Here is a 23,873-nt window from a genome sequence, read left to right as displayed (position 1 = left end):
CATAACGCAAGTAAACACAAAGTGCTGTTTTTAAATGATGATTTCATTTATTGAAAGAAAAATGCTGTTTAGCCCTACCTGGCCATATGTAAAAAGTAACTACTTACTATGTAGCTACTAAATCAACCAGTTGGCCTACCAAAATTCTATCAAGATCGCATCGATAACTCATCTAGGAGGTCAAAAAGAAACCCCACAAACAGCTGAAGAACAGCAGGCCTCACTCGCCTCAGATAAGGTCAATGTACAGCATTCCACAGTAAGAAAGACCCTTGGCAAAAATGACATCCATGGGAGAGTTGCAAGGCGCAAACCACTGCTGACTGAAAAAAACACTAGCATTTGTCAAAAAACATCTAGATGACCCACAAGTTTTGGATAATATTCTGTGGACTGAATATTACATCTGGTATAAAGTTAACACCACATCACCACCATAAGAACATCACACTGACAGTCAAACATGGTGGTAGTGTGATGATCTGGGGCTGCTTTGCTTCTGCAGGGCCTGGACGACTTCTCATAATTGATAGAACCATGAACTCTGCTCTCTATCCAAAAATCCTAAAGGATAATATCTGCTCATCAGTTTGTGACCTAAAGTTAAAGCACAGCTAGATTGTGCAGCAGGACAATGATCCAAAGCACAAAAGCAAACCCACCTCTGAATGGTTTAAAAGAAACAAAATTAAGGTTTTGGAGAGGCTGAGTCAAAGTCCTGACTTGAATGCCATTGAGATGCTGGGGCAAGACCTTCAATGAGCAGTTCATACTCAATGACCCTCCAATGCAGCTGTATTAAAACAGTTCTGCAAAAGAGTGGGCCAGAACTCCTCCACAGTGATGTAAAAGATTCAGCGCAAACATCTGATTGCAGTTGTTACTGCCAAGGGTGGCACAACCAGTTATTAGGTTTGAGGGGCAATTACTTTTTCACATTAGTGATATAGGTTTTGAATAAATCTTTATCCTCAACAAATGGAATGATCATTGAAAATCTGCATTTTGTGTTTACTCATGTTGTCTTTATCTTATATTAAAATTACTTGATGATCTGAAACAATTAAATGTGACAAATTAGCAAAATAGAAGAAATCAGGATCTCAGCAAAAACTTTTTCACAGCACTGCATAATTACACCAGAGAGGCCAAATTCCCATTCTTATGTAGTGGCGATTTAAATTAATACAATGTTTTAATTTTTTGAGTGTCCTCAAAGTGTGGCGTATTTAGGTATTAAGTGTGTGAGGTGTGTGGTAAATCATGGACCCTCTTCTAGCACAGATGAATAAAATAGAAAGCTGTCATTCTTCCTTTGTTTGGCTTAATTTTGAATGTTCTGTGCCTGTCCTTTCTCCTGTTGAACAGTCACTGTCACACCTGCCAGACTGCCTAGTGCCAAGCAAACTCTCGGCAGGATGTCTGCAATTATTTGTCTCCACATGAAATTATGTATGTTCCCACTTTAAGAGTGTGACTCTTTGGCATTCACGGTAGCATTCGCATCCATGACCCTGAATAATTACTCACACGCAAGGATTTGAGATGCTTTTTCACAGTGTTGGCTCCAATGAAGTGTCACTTTGGCATATGGGGTTGGAGCTCTTTGGTTGATATGTTCTCAGATAGTCCAGCTTATATACAGTATGCCAGACTCTTTTTGGCTTAACTGATGTGTTTACTGTTTGTGGTTTTACTGATAATTAGAAACTAATTGTTGAAATCATGCAGCTGTGTTTAGCAAGCGACAGGTTAATGATGTCCTCGCTATTCACTTTTCATAGGGAATAAAGTTGCAATGTGCACCAGTGTCTTTTTTTCAAGGCTTTAGTTTGTTTATGCAGTGTACTGAAGAACTCTCATCTATAGTGATTTCAAATATCTGATTTCATCCATAGTAGGGCTGGCCTGAATAATTTGAATACTTGAGTATTTGTTTGTTATGTTGGCAATCGTTTCCTTGTGTAAACAGTTCTGTCTTCCTGACAGTTTTAAAAGTTAGAGGCTTATTTATCACTGTTTTGAACAAAACGTCTTATCATAAAACCAGGAGAAATTACTTAACGATCAAGCTGATATTAGGCTATAAAAATCATTTTATACCCAGGTAGGCTAATGTTAGCTAAAGGATGAACACCAGCCACAATCCCTTCTATAATTTCCCAAGACCTCTCTTTTCCTTGAAAGATTGCAGCAAGATACATTATTATATGTAAAAATGTCAAATAAACTTTAAACAGAGAGAATCGGCCAAATACACATTAATACACATGTTTGGCTGTGGTTTTGACTGTTTAATGCTATTCAGGCGAAGAAACTCAAGTCACTTGTTTGGCTTCCGCAGCATTGACAGATGGAGACAATCAGGGATAGCAGGCTGGCTAATGGATGGCTGTAAATCTGCACAAATTTAACACTGAGTTGTCAATTGTGTGCAGTATTTCTGTTTGCCTTTTGAAGTTATTTCACTCATGATGGAATGTGAACTTGGTTATCCAGTGCCTAAACTGAAACTAAAACACCTTGCAAAACAAAGATTGCAAATGCGTCTTCTCTATCATTGCTGATATCTAGGAAATAAGTAGGCAAAAATCCAGTCAGACTCATCTATCTAGCAAATCTGTAAAACTGTATTTTATGTTTTAGGATATTTTGATTAAAAATTAACTAACATATTTAAAATTATGGATAACTATAAAATGTAAATGTTAAGCCTGAAAAATGCTGTTCAGGCCAGCCCTAATTTTTAGTCTCAGTATTATTTCCTTGATATATTCCACAAATAACCATAAATTGTTCGAAAAATTTGGTTTTCGTATTTTGATCTCTCAGATCCATCCGTACATCCATCCGTCCATCCATCCACTCAACCAGTCATCCAACCATCCTGTTGTACATACATGCTTCAGTATTTTATATGCTATGTACAATCTCTAGATCTACCCTGTCATAGACCACCCTCAACACTATACAACAGTTTCAATGAAACCAAATAAGGTGCTCTGATACAGATTCTTTCTCTTTTTTCATCATTCTCTAGTCCCCCCGATGCGTAAGACGTTTATGCAACCTGAGAAGATGGCTATCAAAAAATTTCAATCCACTGCTAGTACCAACAAAGACTCGCATATACAACCATACACATACACGCAAATCTGTGCATGCCTCCAGAAGCTAGAATCTCCTCTCTGGCTCACACAGCCAGGTCGTCTGGCCGGACTCTGTTGCTGCTGGAGCCGCTGGTCTTACTGAGGCGGCGCTTGTCTCTGATGAAGCTGCCGTTGGACGTGGGCGTAGAGGGAGCGCTAGGTGACACCTCACCTGGGACATGACCGCAGGACACTGCGGCCGATGGTTGCCCATAGCTCATCCGCAGAAAGTCCTCCCCTGCCTCCAGGTTGTCATGGCTATGGTGATGGCGCTCAGTAGCCAGGTTGGCAGAGTTCTGCTGGTGGGCCAAGTGGTTGGTGAAGGGCTGGTAGCTGGGGTGGATTGGATGAAGATGATGGTGGTGATGAAGATGCGGAGGTGACGTTGGCCCTCGTCCTGAAGCAGCAAGGCACTGGTTGAAATCTGGAGGTGGGGTGCAGGTTTGGGAAGGACGTGACTGGGGGGTGTCCGGAAGGTCCATACTGATGGTTGTAATGGCTTTTGTTGCTGTAGAAATAGCCTTGCCGCTTTTGTCGTTGGCATCACCGCTGCTCTTGGCCGCATGACTCTCGGCGTACTTCCTGAAGCAACGCTTGCATTGCCTCCAGCCCAGGTGGTAGAGCTCCACGACGCTGAGGAACAGGGACACGACTGCCACCACCAGCATAAACACAATGAAGACGTTCTTCTCTGTGGGCCGAGACATGTAGCAGTTAACACGGTTGGGGCAGGGCGAGGTATCGCAGGGGTATAGGGCTTCCAGGAAGATGCCGTACATCATGTACTGGACCACAATGAAGGTCACTTCCATAACCAAACGGATCAAGATGCTTAGTACATACGTCTGCAGCAGTGCCCCCTTCAGGCGGATCTTGCCTGGCATCTCAGACCCTTTCTCCTTCTGCTCCATGTACTCTTTCTCGCCTCCTCCTAAGGGTGGGCAATATGACGGTATGTTAGCGTTATCTCAGTTGATTACATCACAACATGCTTTCCTGAGCAGCCATCAGTATTTCTAGGGCACTGGTCAAATACATGCTACATTAAAAAATAGAGATTAAGACCATTTATAGAGAGTCTGCAAGCAGCAACCAGTGATTTCACACTGTGAAATTAAACTGTATAGTAAAAAAAAAGCTGATTGGATGTCGATATGGAAATTATGGGCTGACTTTTCATATACAGTCATGTGAACAAGTAAGTAGACCTCAAGAAATGTTTCTTTTTTTGACATGTAGACATATCAGTAATTGATCTTCAGTCACACAATATGTATACTATATATATATATATATATATATATATATATATATATATATATATATATATATGTGTGTGTGTATGTGTGTGTTTATGTAATAGAAAAAAAAATGAATATTTGACTTTGGAGCACCTCCCACGTGGGTCAAATTTATGCAGTTCTTTTCTGATGGTAGATGAGAGCTACCTGCAAATCCTGTGATAAAAGTTTGGGATTCTTAGAGAGTGCTTTTAACATCTCACAGTCTGCTTTTGGCTTAAATTGCCAAGACGGCAATGGTTGGCAGTGGTCAGCATCTCCAGATGATCTTCCGGACAGTGGAATGATGACTCTACAAACTTCTCTCTGAAGGCTTTAGAGAGTTCTTTTGATCTAGGCATGGTGGTACCACACACTCCAATAACAAAGGGCAAACCAGACCTGATTCCTGAGATTTAAATTAGACAGGTTCCTCCAAGATATTGGCTGTGTTTGAAACACCATTCTGTGTACTGTACACTGCATGCTGCAATAGTATGTACTGCATACTGCATGCTACTCTTCATCAGTAGTGTACTGAACAGTATTCAACATACAACACGAGCCATGAGCTGTACTAAAGGGCAGAGGTGTCACTAGTCTGTCAGCACCAGGCTCCAAGCCAATGATCCACCTATCTTAAGATCCACCCCATTTTCCTTAGTCTTCCAATCACTGCTTAGCAAACGTTGCTAGCCGCTTTTCAGTGTGTGTGTTTGTTTTTTGGTTAAGAGATGTGCCTGTGATTGGAGGGCTGAGGAAAATGGGGCGGGTCTTGAAATTGTCTGATTGGCTTGGTGCCTTGGTGTTGACAGGCTAATCGCGCCCCTTCCTTGTAGTGTATAGCTCACGGCTGCGTTGGAAACTGGATACTGTTCGGTATACTACTGTTGAAGAGTTGCATGTGGGTGCAATAGTGCAGTATGCTGTATACAGTACACAGTATGCCATTTCAAATATTCTGCGTTCAGGTGCTTATTGGAAGGTTGTACGTGCCAGATGGTTAACTAGTAAATGTGACTTCACGTTCCGTTCGAGTGCTTGTTGAAAGATAATTTGAAAATACTAGTTAACTTTCACATTGTCTGGAGAACAGACTGAAAGAAAAGGTCTAAAAATACTTTACATATTTTTACATTAACTTACTTTAAACCTTTTCTGTAAAATTACCAATATGCCAATAATGATAGGATTTTGACATCATTGTGCATCCCTAGATGTTATTTTTCCTTCTATTCTTTACTTTGTTGAATGTTGTTTGTACAAAAATGAAATATCACAATAAATGACCTCCTCCTGCTTCTCCTCTTTGCTCTTCTGCCTCACGCTCCTCCTGCTCCTTCTGGCGCCGTTTCTCCTCCATACGCACCGTGTGCATGGCATGGCCCATGTAGATGAGTGAGGGTGTGGAGACGAAGACGATCTGCAGTACCCAGTAGCGAATGTGTGCAATGGGAAAGGCTTTGTCGTAGCAGACGTTGGTGCAACCGGGTTGCAGTGTGTCGCATGTAAAATCTGACTGTTCATCACCCCACGATGACTCGGCGGCCGTGCCCAGCACCAGGATGCGGAAGATGAAGAGCACGGTGAGCCACACCTTCCCCACTGAGGTGGAGTGCTCCTGTACCTCCTCCAAGAAGTTTCCCAGAAGACTCCAGTCACCCATCACTCCTATTCACTTATATAACTTCAGTCAGTGACTGCCTGTATGAGAGAGAGAGCGAGAGAAGGAAAATGTTTTTCTTTTAAAGGAACTTCAACATGGTTCACACCTCATATTTCAAAATCTACAGCTCTTTTGAATATTTATTAAAAGTAATAAGATCAAATAATCTTATAGGCCTATTCCAATCTCCTCCTACCTTTTAGCAAAGCAGCAGGCCACAGATATCTTAAGAGATAAACAAAACTAAACAAAGGAAGTTTTCTTATTTTATTCATCACCCACCATGATGTAATCAGGAGGAGGCTATCAAATCGTCCACTGTACTTTAGTTCATTCTTCATTTAAAACTTAAAGATCAGGCTTAATAGCAAATTCATAGTTTAACTGAACTACCACTGTAGTTTCACTTTTAGTTTTAAGTTGTAGTTTTAGTTCTCTCTTCCTTAACTTCACTGTACGTGAATATGTGGTATTAACAGTGTAACATAGTTGATATGGTAACTTGCGGTATCAATGATGATTGCCTGTTGTTACCATTTACAAACATATCGCTGTTGTTGGAAGAAACCTTGTATCTCCATTTTTGTTGTTTTTGAGTTTTTGACATAATTTGAAAATGCCTGTTGCCCTTTGCATTTGCAAAAAAGGTTTGGTTCAATTGACTTACATTACATTAAAAGCAAAATATGCTTTTTCCTTTTCCTGTAAATTTACCACTTTGGAGATACAAGGTTTTCTTTCGAAAACAGCGTTATACTACTTATTTAGCACTGTGCAGATTCTGAAATCTAAAAAAGTAAAAGTTAGTAATAAGCAAACCATCATTTCAATAAAACCTTAATGGTTACAATAAGCAACCTTGTTTTTAAGAGCATATGAGCGGGATGGGCTAATCACTACCTGGGGTCTGTTGTGTTCTCTGAATGATACTCTGAAGTTTGTTAGCCTGCATTTTGTTCATGAGCATATGCAGTATGAGGTCAGGGAATTGGTTGTGTCATGGATGGGACTGTTTGAAACAGTGTGTCATACATTCATTCTCACTTTTTATACTTAAACCATTCTGCAGGTGGCACTAATACTCCACTTGTGTGCCTGTGCAGTTGTTTGTCTTCCTGTCCTGTATACAAGTACAATCATGAGTTTGCTTTCACACTGCCCTGTTGTTTGTGAGTGGAACAAAAGCAGACCTATAACTCTACACATCCCTGTTTTAGTGCTCTTTCCAATTCTCAAAAAGTTCTTCTTTAATTTCCATCATATTTTATGTAATTATTGTAGTGAACTGTGTTGTAGTTAACTGAATGCTGAATACTGAAACTGAGCTTATTTCTACTGTTTTCTTAAGTTGTAATCTTTTGTACTTCATGTTAGTCAACATGTGTTGTTTTTAAATGTGCTTTATAAATAACGTTGACTGAACTTCACTCAGCCACACCTGTCGGACCCTGTGAGATCATGCTGTTACATTTTGCATGTAGGATAAGTATGTGTCTATGAGAGAGTGATTGGAACACAGTAAATGCACTTGATGAGTGTTTCTAATCCTGCCATGGCTTTGCCTCGTTCCAGGGTCATTGGGGGTTGGTTGCTGTGGCCTTGGTAGGACATGAGCAGGGAACAGCAGGGTGATGCCAGGGGCCTGGGAACTGCCCGTCTATCTGACCCATCCAGCCCCTGAGAGCATGAACACTTTAGACAACAATGCAGCTGTCCCCTTTAACATGTGACATGTGTGCTTGCCTTTGTATTTTCCTTTTTCAGTTTGTGTATGTGAGAGTGAGATTCAGTTGAGATAGCATAGGCATGGACCGGATCTATATTGAGCTGCTCACCACAGACAATAAGTGAACATATGTCTGTGTTCTTTGGTTTAAGGGAAATATTTGTGTCACTTGAACCAGCTCATGAAAATAAACTATCTGGAATGGCCTGAGAAACTGGATGGTATCTGGAAAATGTGAGCTCACTGTTTACATAGTGGTGGGGCATTGCAGAGACATAATTTTATTTTCTTGGCATATGACTGTACTCAACGTTTTTCCCCCCATATAAAATCTTGATGCTTGATGTTTGTACTTGAAGTGAACTCAGTTTAAAAGATCATAGACATACTGAATTTGTTAGTTGCTTCATGCCAAAAAAGCCTATTAAAACAATATTGCAGTGTTTTTTAAACTATTGAGTAACATGCTGTTACTCAACACAGACAGTAATTGTCATGAGTTTCCTTCTACTTTTACATGTAAAATGTTATGATTATGTAAGTAGGTATGTATATTACACTTAGAAACACAAGTGCCTGAATGTGAGCACATTGCTAAGGACACATTATCAAGGACGTAATCGAGAAGTCAGAGATAACTTTATCTCGTTTATTACTACCTACCCTAGACTAACTACTCTAGCTGATGCTAGCTAGTGTCCACAAACAGTGGAAATATATTTCTCAACAAACTAACATCGTCCACTGAGGAGAAAAGACCTTGTGTAAGACGATGAGTCCTCATCAACATCCAGTGTTTTACCAGTTAGATGCAGCTTTGAAGTCTGAGGAAGCAGCCTCCATTACTCACCCAACAAGAAAACTACTGATTTCCCTCAGCCCTTTTTTAACTATAAAGCATGGTGTCAAATCCAATCATTTGCTTGCTGTTAATCTTTGTCTTTCATAAATGTTTACTTCTGGAATTCAGCAAGTGCTTATTACCTTTTCTTATAAGTGTGTTATGAGTTGAGTCAATGATGTTTCTGTTTTTTTACTAAGGACAGAGACATGCATGAAATTTGTGTCCATTTTGGGTTAATTGACTGCACACTACAAATGTGACAGATATAACAACAGCCTATAAAACAGTGGAGTATCCCTTTAACGTCTGCCAATGTTATGTTAGGTGTTAAGTTGAAGACATATGGTTATTTAGACATTAACACTGTCCAGTAGTACTCTGTTTTCCAGAAATAACATCAGTGAGCTCTCCCTTATTTGCAAAAATGCCCTGCACCCTCTCAAACATCCTTTCAGCTGTGATGGAATATACCTGAAATAATTCTCTCCAGATTCCTTGCATTCCATAGAGGCTTTAAAAAAAAGCCCTTTCACTATTAATCCCAAATATGAGCTGCTCATCTATGGTACTCATAGGTGAATGAGAGTACAGCATTAAGTAACACATGCTTATTCTGTTACAAATGTGTTCACACACATACACAATACATGTGAGCTCTGTTTTAGGCATCATAAAGGGTCCTCATACAAAAGCATGGGGAGTTAAACATTAGAACATTTCTAAACAGAAAGATGTACAGGCAATGCTCTCTGATGTGTTTCAGATGCTGAAAGCCCCCATTTGTGGTGGAAGGAGCTGGCCCTGAAGAATGGTACCAGTCAGCTACAGTATGTAGAGATAAATATTGCATAATAGAACAAAAAACAATGGAAATTTACTTTGCAATCATTTCTTTAAAAATAAATTGACTGAAACACCTTTTTCTGTTGAAAACTTAAGTTCACCCCTGACTTCAGTAACTGGTATTACCTGTTTTGACAGAAACAATATTTGTAGGCATCTCCTATAACTGTCTACCGGTTTCTGGCATCTATGAGGAGAAATTTTTGCCCACTTCTTTGTGTAAAATTATTTAAACTTTGCAGTGTTTGAGGAGCTCCTTGCATGCACTATGCGTTTCAAAACTCCCCACAGCATTTCCGTGGGATTGAGATCTAGGGTTTGACTAGTAGGCCATTCTGCAACCCTTTGTTTCTTCCTTTTAAACCATTCCTTGGTGGATTGGTTTGCATGTTTGGGATCTTTATCCTGTTCAATTTTTTTGGCAGATACCCTCACATTCTCATCAAGCACTCAGGATGACAGAGAATTCATAGTCAATTCTGTGATTGCAAGTTGGCCAGGCCCTGAAGCAGCAAAGCAGCTCCAAAACATAAGATGTCCACCATCACGCCTTACAGTTGGTATGAGGGTCTTCTGATCAATTGCAGTCTTTGGTTTTCACCAAACATGGCTTCTTGTACTGTGGCTAAACAACTCTATCTGATTCACGTGTTTATAGCACATTGTTCCAGGAGTTCTGGTCCTTGCCTAGATATTGATTAGCAATCTTTAGTCTTGCCCTGATGTTTATTTTTAGTTTAGCTTTAGTTAGTTTTACAAGTTTGTTATTAGATTGCTGTGTTTTTCTTTAGTAAGGAGAAGTTTTAGTTTAGGTTTTGATTAGCTGAGTTTTTTAATGTTTTTGTATTATGGTGAATATTTGTTCTCAATAATACTGTTACATTGGACATTATATATTTGACTTAGTTCAAGATAAAACTATTACTTACAAAGCAATGAAAATCATCACTGATGAATAATCATTTTCATAATAGGGTAGATTCATCCACAGTGGCAAGAGCTGCTTGAGCTTCCTATGGTGAAATTTTGGGTTACTTATTTTAGAATATGTTGCTCCTGGGTTACATTGGCTGAGGTAGCCTGGCCTGGACATGTTGGCAGTGGTTTTAAATCCTCTATATGTGTAGATGATCTTCTGGACAGTGGGATGATTGATTTAGAAAATTTTGGAAACAGTTCTCAAATCCTTTCCCAGACTCATAGGTATCTACAACCTTCTTTCTGAAGGCTTCAGAGAGCTTTGACCCAGGTGTGATATCAAACACTCCAATAAAAAAGATCAAACCTAAGGTTTAAGTAAGACAGCTTCCTCCAAGATGTTCTACAGTGGTGTTCTAATCATTAGCACCTGATCAGTTGCAACTAATTTCAACTTGACACATTTAAAGAAGTGATATATACATAGGGGTACTTACGTTTTCCACATAATATGCTGAAAAAGTCTAAACTTTTCACAAAGTGTGCTTACTTCTTCACATGACTGTATCTTTTAATTTAATTGCTTATGCTTATTAATCATTAATCAATAAATGTATCATGAATATTGTATTTATACTCAAGAGTAAAACTCTTATTTCTATGTTAAGTTTTGTTTGGAAACAAAAGTGTTAAACCATTGAAATGCCAAAAGATTCCCCTGTGGTATCTAAGTAGATACAGCCAAGTGAGCTCTCCCATTGGTTAGGACTTCATGAGCTGGACTGAAGAACTTACATGTTAGATTAACTACTGATGTAATTAGAAAATTAATGTAGAATCAGTTAATCAAGGTTTATTTACATGATTTATGATTTTTTTTGGCCCAAACTCTAACTGTAATAGTAACAGTTTGCCACTGTTGAAAATGGAGAAAACATTACAAGCTCCTTAGAAGAGTAGTTTGTCTGTTATTTGTAATTAACTCCTTCTGTTATGTATAGTGTTGCAGGGGGATGCTCACAAGTCACTTCATGTGACTCCAAGTCTCAAGTTTTTGGGATGTAAGCGTGATTCGAGTCTGGAGTCTTTAGCTGAAAATTTTAGTTTAATCTCGATATCCCTGCTAAAAACCTGTCAGGTTAAACAAAGCTCCAAATAATGAGAAATTCATTATAAAAAGCTGTCTGAAAAACGGAACTCAAGTGCTACATGAAGTTATGCAGTGTTTAAGGGAAAGAGTCAGAACAATTTTACATTGGTTGGTAGTTTATACTATCGCTCAACTATGCTAGCTAGCTAATCCAGCTGAAGTTTAAATAAACTTTAAAGAAATGTCATCTGTTGTGCTAGCTATCCAAACTACATGCTAGCTAACTGTTTCAAGTTGTTTTACTTCTATGTTTCTTTAAACATTTCATTTATTGCACATAGGGCTTTGTGCTGTCCATTAAGTTTTTCTATAGTAAAAGACAACATGAAGCCATTTTAAAACCTGATACCAACTGTAACACAACTGTTTGTTAAAATCAAACACATACAGTTGTAAATTCTGCACTAGCAGTTCTAATGTAATCAGTTTTGTTTGCGTTTTTTAATCAGTCTGAAATTTCAAGTGTCTTGAGTCTGAGTTGTCTTGTTGGGCCAGGCAAGAAGACATGTCTGGTGACAACATGTAAAACTTTATTGTGCTGGACTGTGGTGAAATCTGACACAAACTAGGGTTTGTGTCAGATGCTAAAATCCACCCACAAATCCCTCTAGTGCATGGTCTTTTAACGTCCAGAGTACAGTCTATAATACAAGCAAAACAAGCTAGCTAGTGAACACTGTTTAGCTTAAATACAAATCTGGGAGTTTGTCTTTTCTTGAACTTAGCTGCCAGTTCTGTCCACATCACTTTTACTCCAGCTGTATTGACACAACTGTGAACGACAGAGGCCACATGAAGTTGCTGGTAATCCATCATCAACTTTTCTTTCTTGCCCAGAGATATCTTTTAAAGCCAATATATAGTCTAGTTTAACAGTTTAAGTTTTTTGGGCCTTCCAACAATGTTAACCTACATTACATGGACTTACGAGTTGCAAGTCAGTCAATTCATCTACAGTGTTACATTATTTGCAATTAAATACACTGCAGTTAAAGTTGTTCATATTGCAGAGTTTCACAAAAGAGTCTGGCTGAACAGTTTTTCATTAGTTTATGGGTACAAAGTAATTTTATCAGCATTGCTTTATCAAAATGTGTGTGTGTGTGTGTGTGTGTGTGTGTGTGTGTGTGTGTGTGTGTTTGTGTGTGTTGGTAGAAATTATTTAGGGTGGGCTTGGTGGGAACGGGATATTAGACACACAGAAAACAGCAGGGGAACGGAAATAACCATCTGATTCACTGCTTCAGCGGTCTCAATCTCCGTCTCCTTCTCTCTTTCACTCTTTCTGTCTCCTTTTTTTTCCATCTTCCTTTTCTTCTTCTCTTAGGAAGCAATCTCAAACAATATGATTTCCTCCAGACGGGGCACTTTAAAGGAAACAGCTCTCACAGGAGTCGCAGCAGTGTGAGAGGAGAACCAGCTCTTTTTCCCAGAGAGAGAGAGAGAGATAGAGAGAGAGAGAGAGGGAGAGAGAGAGAGAGAGAGAGAGAGAGGAAGGTTGTGTAGGGTCATTTGCACTAGCTGTATTTCACTTTGCCAAGAAATGCCAAGACAATGCACCTGACACTCCAGCAGACAGCCCAGCCTTATCACAAGACATTTATGAGGTTTCAAAGGCAAGGACAACATACTTTGCTGTTTTCTGAAAGCCATGAACAATGAGAGGTCAACACACACTGCTGACGTCTTAGGCCCCAACTGATATGGAAAGTTTGTATAAGTTTTGTTATAACGTAACTTTTTTGTTATTTTAACCATGATTTCTTTATGTTCAAGTTGCACATGATGCTACCAAGCTAGGAGGATAAAGACTAACACTGTTTCCACTGAGACACGTAAAGCATCACCGCATCCTCTTGAGCTGTCATTAACAGAAGGCTCAATGTGCTTGGAGGAGAACACTAACTGCCAATTCTGTTACGTCAGCTAAGAGATGCCTGCATTGGCTAGTATTACACTGATTGATAGGGAGAGGGAGAGCGAGAGAATGCAGTCAATTACGCTCTCTTGAACTCAGTGTATCAGTAATCAGTGAGGACCGAGGAGCAAGAGTGAAACAGAGAAAAGCACAGAGAGATAGACAGAGGTAAATGAAGTAACATCAATGTGAAACCACTACCTCATATAGTGTAAGTTTCAAAAACGTATTCCACAGTTTTTCGCAGATTGGTGAACCCCTGCCCATCTTTGCTTCTGAGAGACTCTGCCTCTCTAAAATGCTCTTTTTATACCCAGTCATGTGAGTTAGTTGCAAATTGCTTCTCTTCAGCTGTTTTCTTATTGGTACCACTTACTTTTCCAGCCTTTTGTTGGCCCTGTCCCAACTTTTTTGAGACACGTTGCTGCCATCAAGTTCTAATGTTTTTCATGAAATGGTAAAATATGTCACTTTCAACATCTGATATGTGTTCTATGTTCTATTGTAAATAAAATATGGGTCTATGAGATTTGCAAATCATTGCATTCTGTTTTTATCTACATTTATTTACATTTTAAACAGCGTCCCAACTTTTTTGGAATTGGGCTTGTACTTATCAAAGAAGCTGCTGGTGTTCTCAGAACAATCACCTGTCCACCCAGAGTCCAGACCCTAACATGATCAAGAAAAAGGGTGGACACATGCAATACTGAAAATTTCAATATTGGGGTTAGTTATTGAGACTTAAATATATGTTTTCTCTTTTTTTTCATTTTGACCTTAAAAAAATAACTTGTACTTAATGGCTGTTTTGACTGGACCTTAAATAAATGAATTGGCTTTCTCTGACTTCTGCACATTACTGTATGTATGTGATTGTGTGTGTGTGTGTGTGTGTGTATGTGTGTGTGTAACTGCAAGTGACGTAGCTGTGTTGACTTTGATGGTAAATTATGATGAGAATGTATTTAGCCTTTTAAGGATGTGGCACTGACAGACGTCATTAGATGTGTAATGTCATGCATACGCTAGTTATTAGTGTGACCACAAGTTGTTAGTAATGTTTGGTATGTGGAATGAGTAATGCATAAAGAAGTTCCCTGAGATATTTTACGAGGTCATACTTTCATTGCAGACTCTTGGCTTTGAGTGATCTTATGTTGCAGAATAAGGTCAACTAGCAACATTGCTGGTTAGGTACTATATTTGTAGCTAAAATCTTCATTGTCTTACAGAATATGCAGGACAGAGAGACAGACAGCGCGTGCTTCTATATAAAATTTGATTTAGATGCTTGGAGAACAGCAGGTCTTGTCATGTTAAATATTAGGCTATTGTTCAGTATATCACAGAGGCCCAACGGCACTTACACAAAGTTAAATTGCTCAGCCTCCCAATAGCATATCTATTGACACTTATGAGTGACTGTCTGTCACAACTCAGACGAAACTAAGTGAAGTGTGTGCTATGTTCTCTATGAATCTATGTCACTGTCAAACTTTGAAGTAATAACAAAAATAAACGTACGAATAACATACCACCTTATAACCCTCCCTCAGTTTGGCAAGCTCAAAACGTTGCTGTAACCTTTCTGAAACGTTCCAACAATGCTCAGTGAAGGTGCTAGCCTGTGTTGGCAGCCATTGCAGTGCTGGTTTTTCTCACAGCAGTCATGCTGCCACAGGCACGCTGATGCCCACACCATAAGAGGCTCTGTAGTGTCCGCACATGGCCCCTACCCCCCCCACTTCAGAGTAAACATTTACACAAGCCAGTTCCCCCGAACCACAGACCAGGGACTGCCATAACCAGTGTCACACCTTGGACTGTGGTCACACCACCTTTGAATGACAATGTTTGAATTAGATTAGGGTTAAGTTCTGCATTAAACTGTTCTGCTGTATTCTACGTTGTTTCATTATTGCATTATTATTTCCTCCTCTATGCTACTTTAGATTGGACTGTGGTCGCACTACTTAATCACAATGATGTTGTCTGAATGCTGTCTGAACTCTGTATTTCTATCTTTACTTTGAATTATTATTATTATTATTATTATTATTGTTATTATTATTATTATTATTATTATTATTATTATTATTATTGTTGTTGTTGTTTACTGTATTCTGCTCAATGTATGTACTTGTTACTGTATGAAATCAGTAACAGGTCCTTAAAGTAACAGATTTGAGACATTTTGGCCTAAAAAGAATATTTGTGTTGTCGCAAAAAAACCCTTCTCTCTCAATTTTGGTCTTTTTTTCCTACTTTTCTTTTTTTGCTAATTTGAAAATTATAATTCCCCTTTGTTTTGTTTTGACAGTAATGACATGTTAAAATCCATTACATTCAGGGTGTTATGAGGCAAAATGATATCCAGGGCTTTTTCAGGTTTACCACTACTTTCCCATTATCAACATTACATATAAATACTCATAAGACACGAGCAAGTTCACTAAACATCTGGGATAGCAGGTAAAACGGCACTATTTGCATTGTAGACATCACAGCCTCTGTTCCTATCAGCACTGTTTTAAAGACATTTGAGTCGGTTAATTTTCTCTACAACGAATCACATCAGAAGAGTCTGACTGATGTGGTTTACATCTCAAAAATTGAATTATGCAGATTTTTTAAAATAGATATGACCTGTATGTGCACTTCATAGCTGCATAATCATATCTACATGAGTTTCATACTAAATCATTTATAGCACTTGAATAGAAAGTCATATAATTAATAACTTAATAATTTTTGGTGTCTGGAAAAGATCATGTATATCCATTTTTTTCTGATTTTTTAAAATGTTTCCAGATCGTTTGAACAGTGTGTCTTTCATGATGAATGGACGAATACAAATGCTCGAAAGTTACTTGGAATAAAATCTCTTAACAGTAACTTTATATCAAAAGTTTGCCTTTTCATGTAAAGTTACCATTTGGAGAGACGTTCATTTTGGACAGCAGTGTTAGAAGATGGCAGTTTAAGGGGTTCAGCAAATCCATCAACCTGCTCTGCTTTGCACAAAAGAAAGGGATGAATGATGTTTTAAACAGCTTAATGTACCAGATTGTCAGTTGTATTTTCTTTCACAGCTGTTGGGGGGATTGGCCCTTACTGGTCTTCCATAAATAGCCTCCTTTTACTGGACAGAGTAGACCAGCATCACTTTCAGTTAGGGTTTCAACCAGTGCATAAGGATGGTTTTGAACTTGAACCTGCACGTGATGATGACACTCATACTTTAAAGCATAAGGGAGAGCAGTTGTTTAGGTCAGGCATTCCTGGGCTGATTTAGGCTGGCCTGGGGGCTTTGTTCAGTGCCAGGGTCAAGAATGAAGGACTGAGTTTAGTCAAAGCAGAGAAGGCTGGGATAGAAAAAAAACAACAACAGAGAAATACAAGGTCACATTTCATCGAATCGCTTATCACACAGCTAACTAGCTTGCCATCCATCCAACCATTCCTGCATGTCAGATTGCTAAGAGAATAATGCATTACCTTACAAGGCGGTCCAGCCCTTCACTCCTCTAACACTGACTACATACCGACCCAAACTACTGCTGCAGTGACTCTCCAACAAGTGTGCACGTAGAGCATTTGAAGTTATGTTTAGGATATTAAAAAGATATACTGTAGTTTAGGTATAGTACTTCTTTCCAGCCATTAGGACTGTGCAGTTATGATATGATCACTACCAAAAGGTTCCGTTTCATAGGTATCAGCTATAATAAAACTGCAGTACTAACTAGTCATAGGTGTGCATGACTTTTGCTGCATCCTTAAACTTATAAACAGTTTGTGTACATTAGTATCACAGCATAATATGCACAATTTATAGCATTTAAATGATAACTCTTACTATAAATTTTTTATTTTTCTAGATCATTTAAATGCAAGTTTCCCCTATTGTGTGAACATTTCATGATGACTAATAGAAATGCTTCAAAATGACTTTGGATGAAATCTCTTTACATTAACTTACCTAAAAATTAAGAACGTTCTCACTTTCTCCTGTAAAGAGTTACTTATACATGTTTTTTTTGACAGCTATCTTATAAGCCTTCATCTTATAGGGCTAATGTGAGAATTGCTTTTCCTTAATTATAAAAAACTATGCTCATTTTGTGCTCAGACACTTGTACACATACAGAGATTTCTCATTCGCCTCTGCGTCCTCTTTAATGATCGGCCGTGTCTGAGTCCTTTGTGGTGTTGCCATTAGAGGCAATGGAAAAAAAATGAATGGATTAAAGATGCATAAACTAAGAGGACAGACTGTGAATATTAGCACTGGAGTGTGATAGGAAGTAGTTTACGCTCCTTGTACACAGAAAGCAAACTTCGATAATCCACGGCATACACTTCTTCTCTTGATGGATTGCCCCAAGAACAAAACAGAGGGCTGAGACGGGAGACTTGCGCTGACTTACTGAGGCTAATGCTCAGCTGCAACTATTGTTCTGGGGTCAGAAATGTGCACATATTTTCTTGGTGATGACCAAAGATGACAGAAGAAGAGGAAGGGTGAGGGATTTAGACTTCCACAGAGTTACACTGAAACTGCACTTTACTGTTCTTAGAGATGTTGTATGCTGTTTCAGCATAACTTCGAAGTTGCTGATATGTGTGTATTTTCACTTGACTTCTGGCTTGAATTTGCTAGGCAGATTAGTTCAGTGCTGTTTAATTTTACATTATCAGCCAGTTTTAGACTTACTTACTTTTTTGTAAGTTTACATACTGGTTTATGTACTCTTGTCTTTAAAATTGTACACTGTAAAACCGAGAGTGATGTGTCACGTCAAATACATTCATTAATTGAATAGTGTCTCATCAAGGAAGATAAACTACTTGCCATTGACTCAGAAAGTAACATATAACATCAAATACATTCACATATTTGAATAACATTTCACCAAAAAACACTTGTGGTTGATTCAAATTAGGTGAAAAAGGACTAGCATATTAATAACCAGTAAGTCCTAAAAGTAAGAAATACAATGTATATTTGTACTTCCATAGTGGTTTGAAAGTTTTTAACTGTATTCAGAGATTTAGTTCCTTATAAGAGAGGTTTATTTTAAAATTCACACTGAAAAAATGATGCATTTAATTTTAATTCAAATGTTTCAAACGGTTGCACATGAATAAAATGTTTTATATTAACTTTTATATTATTTTTTATCCTTCCATTTACGGCTTTTAGAAAGAGTTGTGTTGATGTAACAGATTCTATTCATGTGAAACTGATTTGAATCACGTAAAATCTTTGGCAGACTTAGAAACAGACTTGGCAAACAAATGGCACTGTTTTTTAAAATGTGAAATTTAAGCAAAGTCATCTAGAGTGGTCTGATGTGAATGATGTAGTCGGATTTCTTTACAGTGGCGGTGATAGTAATCAGGGGTCATGATATCTACAACACAAATCTAGACATTTTATTTACTGTCCAAAACCACCAGTGAATCTACATTTATTCTGTGTTTTTACACACACAATGTTGAAATTGGTTTAAATTGTGGTAAATCTGAAAAAAAAAGTTTTCTTTGGGGACTGTTTTGCAACGTTCTGCATGAACCTCTTTGCCATGGACAGATTTGAAAAGTACATTTTAGGCCAAAAGCTTTTCTTAGAACTATAATAAAACAATTTCTCAGGCATCAGGCAGCAGTCAAAACCATTCCTTGTGATAGCTTTCTGTGAGAGAGCTTTTAGGGGCATAAAATGCTTCAGACATCTGGTTCCCATCAACACCACTGTGAACAGTTCTGACTCTGACAGAGTTTCTTTAGAATGGAGCATCTCACATTAAACCACTCTGACTGACTTTACTTACATCGTAACAATTTAATTGTGCAGACATATTGAAAAATTCTTGGAATTCCCCTTTAACTTCTGAGCTTACAGTTCTAAAAATAAAGGTTTCTAAATGGGTCTCGGCTTAGATGTACACAGTGCTTGGAAAAAAACTTTAGTACACCACTTTTACATTGTGGAGGTTCTTTAGACTCACATGTCACATTTACTTAAATATACTATGTAGAACCATCCAGCTGAAATTTTGAAGGAACCAAAAACAGTTCTTCTGTGGCATCTCTCCAAAGAACGCCTGTGGCACCTTTCCTTTTAAGAGTGTACCATGAACTTCCAGAGAGTTGAGAAGAGAAGAGGAATTACCTGTCCCGCTGCTGTCTCAACCAGACTGATGAGTGTGCGTGTGTGTGAGATTTGCTCAGTGTCTCCTGTCCCAGCTGGTGGAGATGATGAAAAGGGTCCTGGTCTCACTGCTTTGGGGGTCCTGCAGTTCCAGCCCAGCTGTGGCAGTCAGGATGGGTGTTGGAGCTCTACAGATGAGTGTATGGGAAGCTGGTGACACACTCAGGCAGAGCAGGCCCCTCGTGGCAGTCCCACTGTGAGAATGAGGGCAGGAGTGTGTGGCAAACACAGAAATACTGGACCATCTCTGTGAGTGTTTCATATCAAACACCCTCAACACACCCTCCCTCTTTGCCCCCAAGACACACACACATACACACATGCATGTCCTCCTCCCTCCTCCTTTCCTCCCTCCCTCCCCTACTGCCCCACTGCCACTCTATTTTGGTGAGAAGAATACCACAGCGTAAGAAAAGGAAGTGAGATTGTACAAGAACACAATAGGTGTTCTGCTAGGGACGCTTGTAGAGTTTTACTGCTTATGATCTGCACCAGAGTGTGTGTGGCTCAGTCTCTGTGTGTGTGTGTGTGTGTGTGTGTGTGTGTGTGTGTGTGTGTGTGTGTGTGTGTGTGTTATGGTTTGGATATGTACAACGCAATGTACCCCAAAACATTATTCAGACTATTATTTTAAATTATTTCTGCCATACTTAAACATGTATTAAAGGGGAATTCCACCAATTTTGAAAAACTTCTGTGTAATTAAATTGTTAAGTTGTAAACAAAGTCATTGAGAGTGGTTTGATGTGAGATGCTCTGTTCTAGAGAAACTTACCAAGTGATAAATGTTCACAGTGGTGGTGATAGGAACCAGATGTCTGAAGAGTCTGACTCCTCAAAAAGTTAAAACATAGAAAGCTGTTACACAAAACTGTTATGAATATGTTGATGATTCCTGAGAGACAATATACAATAGTTTTGGCCTAAAATGTAATGTGTTCATGGAGCAGAGGTACATGCATAGTTTTGTAAGACAAAACATTTTCCTGTAGAAACTGTATTTGATCACAGTTTCCGCTATTTTATTATTATTAACATTACATATAAAATGCCTACCGACTTGTGTAGGATCACTGATTATTAAAATTACTACATTTGCACAGTAGACCCATACAATGAACCATTTCCCATTGAAGTAATCTGATTGTAATGGTTGAATTATACAGAAGTTTTAAAATATCAGTGGAATTCCCCTTTAAGTTTCTTGTGTTAGGAAACAAACCAAGTGTTTTTTTTATTTTAAACAGACTGTTTAAACACTGGCATTTTTTATTTAGTATTCTTTCAAAAGACAGCTGGTGTGTTTCAGATCCTTATCCATTCAGGTACTCAGGAATTGAAAGAATTGTGTTGATGTAACATATATTATAATGTAACATATATTATAAACATGTGTAACCATTTGACCAAATGGAATCAAGTAAAAATCAAAAAACAGAAACAGACTTCAATATACTGTATCACTTAGAGAGCAATAGATTATAGAGCAAATGACATTAAATTCTCAGTTTACAGTCCTAAAAGTAAAGGTGCTTGGCTTAGATGTATACAGTACTAGAAAAAAACTCTGATTTTAGCATTGTCTTTGCAGACTTTGCATCCAAAATGCAAATGAGTACATGATCCCATCAATGACCACAAGCTCACCACCACTACTGGCAGAAAAACAGCCACAAACTTTGATGTTTCCACCTCTGTGATATATTGTACACTTAGTGAGGTCTGGTTGGAACTCTTCTTCACGCTTTCTTCACAAAGAGTGTACCATCAGTTTGATGTTGTTTCTCTGAAACAAACATCATTTTGTTAAATATTATCTGAATAAGCTAAAGAATTGTTAAATGGTGTCCAAATAGTTTTTGGGGCCACTGAAAAGGTAAATGTACCGAAGGGTTATGTGTGCATAAAAATAATAACTTGCACATACAGATACATACCTAAAAAAGGTAAAACAGTATATCATCACAGTCACGCAAAAACCTTGTATCTTCATTTTTTGTTGTTATTACCTTTTTTGCATAATCCGAAAGTTACCCTTTGCATTGTGTTTTATATACATATGTATAAAATATATCTTAATGTGCACTCACATCTGGAAAACTATACTAATACTAGGTAGGGCCTCCCTTTGCTCTTAATTTCTTTGTGGCATGGATTCTATAAGACATTTGAAACTTTCCTTTGAGATTCTGGTCCATGTTGAAATGATCGCATTTTGCAATTCCTGCAGATTTAACAGTTGCACTTCAATCCTGTTTTAGCACATACCAAGACAAATTTCCCCACATCGTTACACCATCTTCACCAGCTTGGACTGTTGACACAAGGCAGGTTGGGTCCATGGATTTATGCTGTTGACGCCAAATTCTGACCTTACCTCAGCAGAAATTGAGATTCGTCAGACCAGGCTACATTTTTCCAGTCTTCAACTTTGCCTACTGCAGCCTCAGCTTTCTGTTCTTGGCTGACAGAAGTGGAACCCAACATGATCTTCTGTTGTTGTAGCCATCAGCCTCACGGTTTGAGGTGTTATGCATTCTGACATTCTGAGATACTTCTCTGCTCACTACAACTGTACAGAGTGGTTGTCTGAGTTACCATAGCCTTTCTGGCAGATCGAACCAGTCTGGCCATTCTCAGTTGACCTATCTCATCCAGGGGTGGCACTACAGCTAAAGTGGACCAAATTACATACAAGGGTGTTCATTTGCTGGTCAGACATTTTGCAGGGATGCAAAAATTACTGTCACATTTTTCACCATGAAAATATAAAAATCTAAACAGAAAATATACAATAAAGATGTTAAACATCTATGTGTATCACAAAACAAAGCAATAAAAATGAACTTTACTTGATATCTGCTTCTTTATGACAGTACAGCTCAGATGTGCTCTGAGAAAAGCATACTCTGGTGTTGAATTCTGTCACTTGGGGTGGACCATCGTAAAAATGCATTCCCACCCTGAAGCAGAGTTTACCGATCAAAGGTTCAGTTGTTGGTGCAGGCCTGAATACAGGGGGAGTAGTCACACTTCAAAATGGACAGAACTGAGGAAAGTGTACGATAGGTCTGCACCAAACAAGGTAAGCATGACAGGGACCTTAGTATAGCAATGTAGCAGTAAGAAATTCCAACTGACATTTAGTAAATTCAAACTGTGATCCAGTGCATTAGTTGTGTGTATTGCTGTAAAACACTTTTACCATATTAGTAAGCTGCAGCTCCTCTCACTGAGCATGAACTCACAGAGCTTTTACTGTTTGGGAAATGTCCCAAGCTCCCTCTGCCCCTGAGCTCAGATGGAGATTTTGATTCATGCTGCTAAGGGTTTGACTCAGTAACTCTTATGCTTATGATGTAAGTGCTTAAAAGTGCTTATGATGTAAGCGCCCTGAACTCAATCAGAAAGTGGTGGGTCATGATTATGTGCACTACCTTGGGTAATTACTTGAATATGTTGGTGTACAGATATTTGTAATGAAGTGCTTGGTGAGTGTCAATGTGACAAGATTTTTAATTTTCAATCATTTTGCACCATGCTTTTTGTTAGGTGATTTCACTCCACAACAGCTAAAGTGGACCAAATTACACACATAATTGTTCATTTGATGGTCAGAAATTTTACAGGGATGCAATCACTCTGTTACTGTCACATTTCTCGCCATGAAAATATAAAAACAGAAATAGAAATATAAAACAGAGACACATCACTGTCAAAATGTGTGCATGTGTGTAAGGGGAATCTTTTACATTTCATTTAAATCCTCCTTGCTGCAGGGCCGGAGTGTGAGTGTGTGTGTGTGTGTGTGTGTGTGTGTTTGGTTCCTCCTTGCTATAGGGAGTGTATGTGCACAAAGGCTGTCACTCATTCAGCGTTAATTGAGTGGACTGGATAGCAGAGGTAAATGAGGACAGTGACAATGACATTGTACTATTCTCATCTTTGCTCTCTCAGTGTGCTTTTCTCTCTCTGGAGCTCCACAAGAGATGGAAGTAATCTTGTGGAAACACTTTATTTCCCACTTCTGATGAAAACACTGAATATTCACCTGCATGCATGAATGTTAAGGCATCCCCCCCCACCACTTCTCACTTTTATTGATTCTAGTTGTTGCTTGTGTGAAAAGTGGCTCAGCAGCTACCAGGAAAAACTGCAT

At 38.6% G+C, this 23,873-nt stretch overlaps 1 protein-coding gene across 2 annotated transcripts; it reads right to left on the bottom strand.

Annotated features, from left to right (window-relative positions):
* Positions 1 to 1,030: 1,030 nt before the first annotated feature.
* gja5a (gap junction protein, alpha 5a) lies at positions 1,031 to 19,958 on the bottom strand. Of its 2 annotated transcripts, XM_036571719.1 has the most exons (3): positions 19,676 to 19,958; positions 5,720 to 6,133; positions 1,031 to 4,080 (listed from the first exon to the last, which is right to left on the bottom strand). In XM_036571719.1, exons 2-3 carry the CDS (start codon positions 6,093 to 6,095, stop codon positions 3,194 to 3,196), a joined length of 1,263 nt encoding a protein of 420 aa, XP_036427612.1. In that variant the 5' UTR covers positions 6,096 to 6,133; positions 19,676 to 19,958; the 3' UTR covers positions 1,031 to 3,193. The 2 variants fall into 2 exon arrangements, with proteins under 2 accessions (XP_036427612.1, XP_036427683.1); XM_036571790.1 differs by lacking the exon at positions 19,676 to 19,958 and having other exon boundaries at positions 5,799 to 6,038.
* Between the last annotated feature and the right edge of the window lie 3,915 nt (positions 19,959 to 23,873).

Source organism: Colossoma macropomum, unplaced genomic scaffold (assembly GCF_904425465.1).
Source record: "Colossoma macropomum unplaced genomic scaffold, Colossoma_macropomum, whole genome shotgun sequence".
In the NCBI taxonomy this organism is placed as follows: Eukaryota; Metazoa; Chordata; class Actinopteri; order Characiformes; family Serrasalmidae; genus Colossoma; species Colossoma macropomum.
The sequence above is the reverse complement of the archived record's forward strand: the minus strand, read 5'-3'. Positions and strand labels throughout refer to the sequence as shown.

Excerpts from the sequence above, each read along its gene's own strand:
- gja5a (XM_036571719.1), bottom strand. The coding sequence starts at position 6,095 with ATGGGTGACTGGAGTCTTCTGGGAAACTTCTTGGAGGAGGTACAGGAG. Across the intron at positions 4,081-5,719 it reads AAGAGGAGAAGCAGGAGGAG|GAGGAGGCGAGAAAGAGTAC; the intron begins GTCATTTATTGT and ends GCCCACCCTTAG.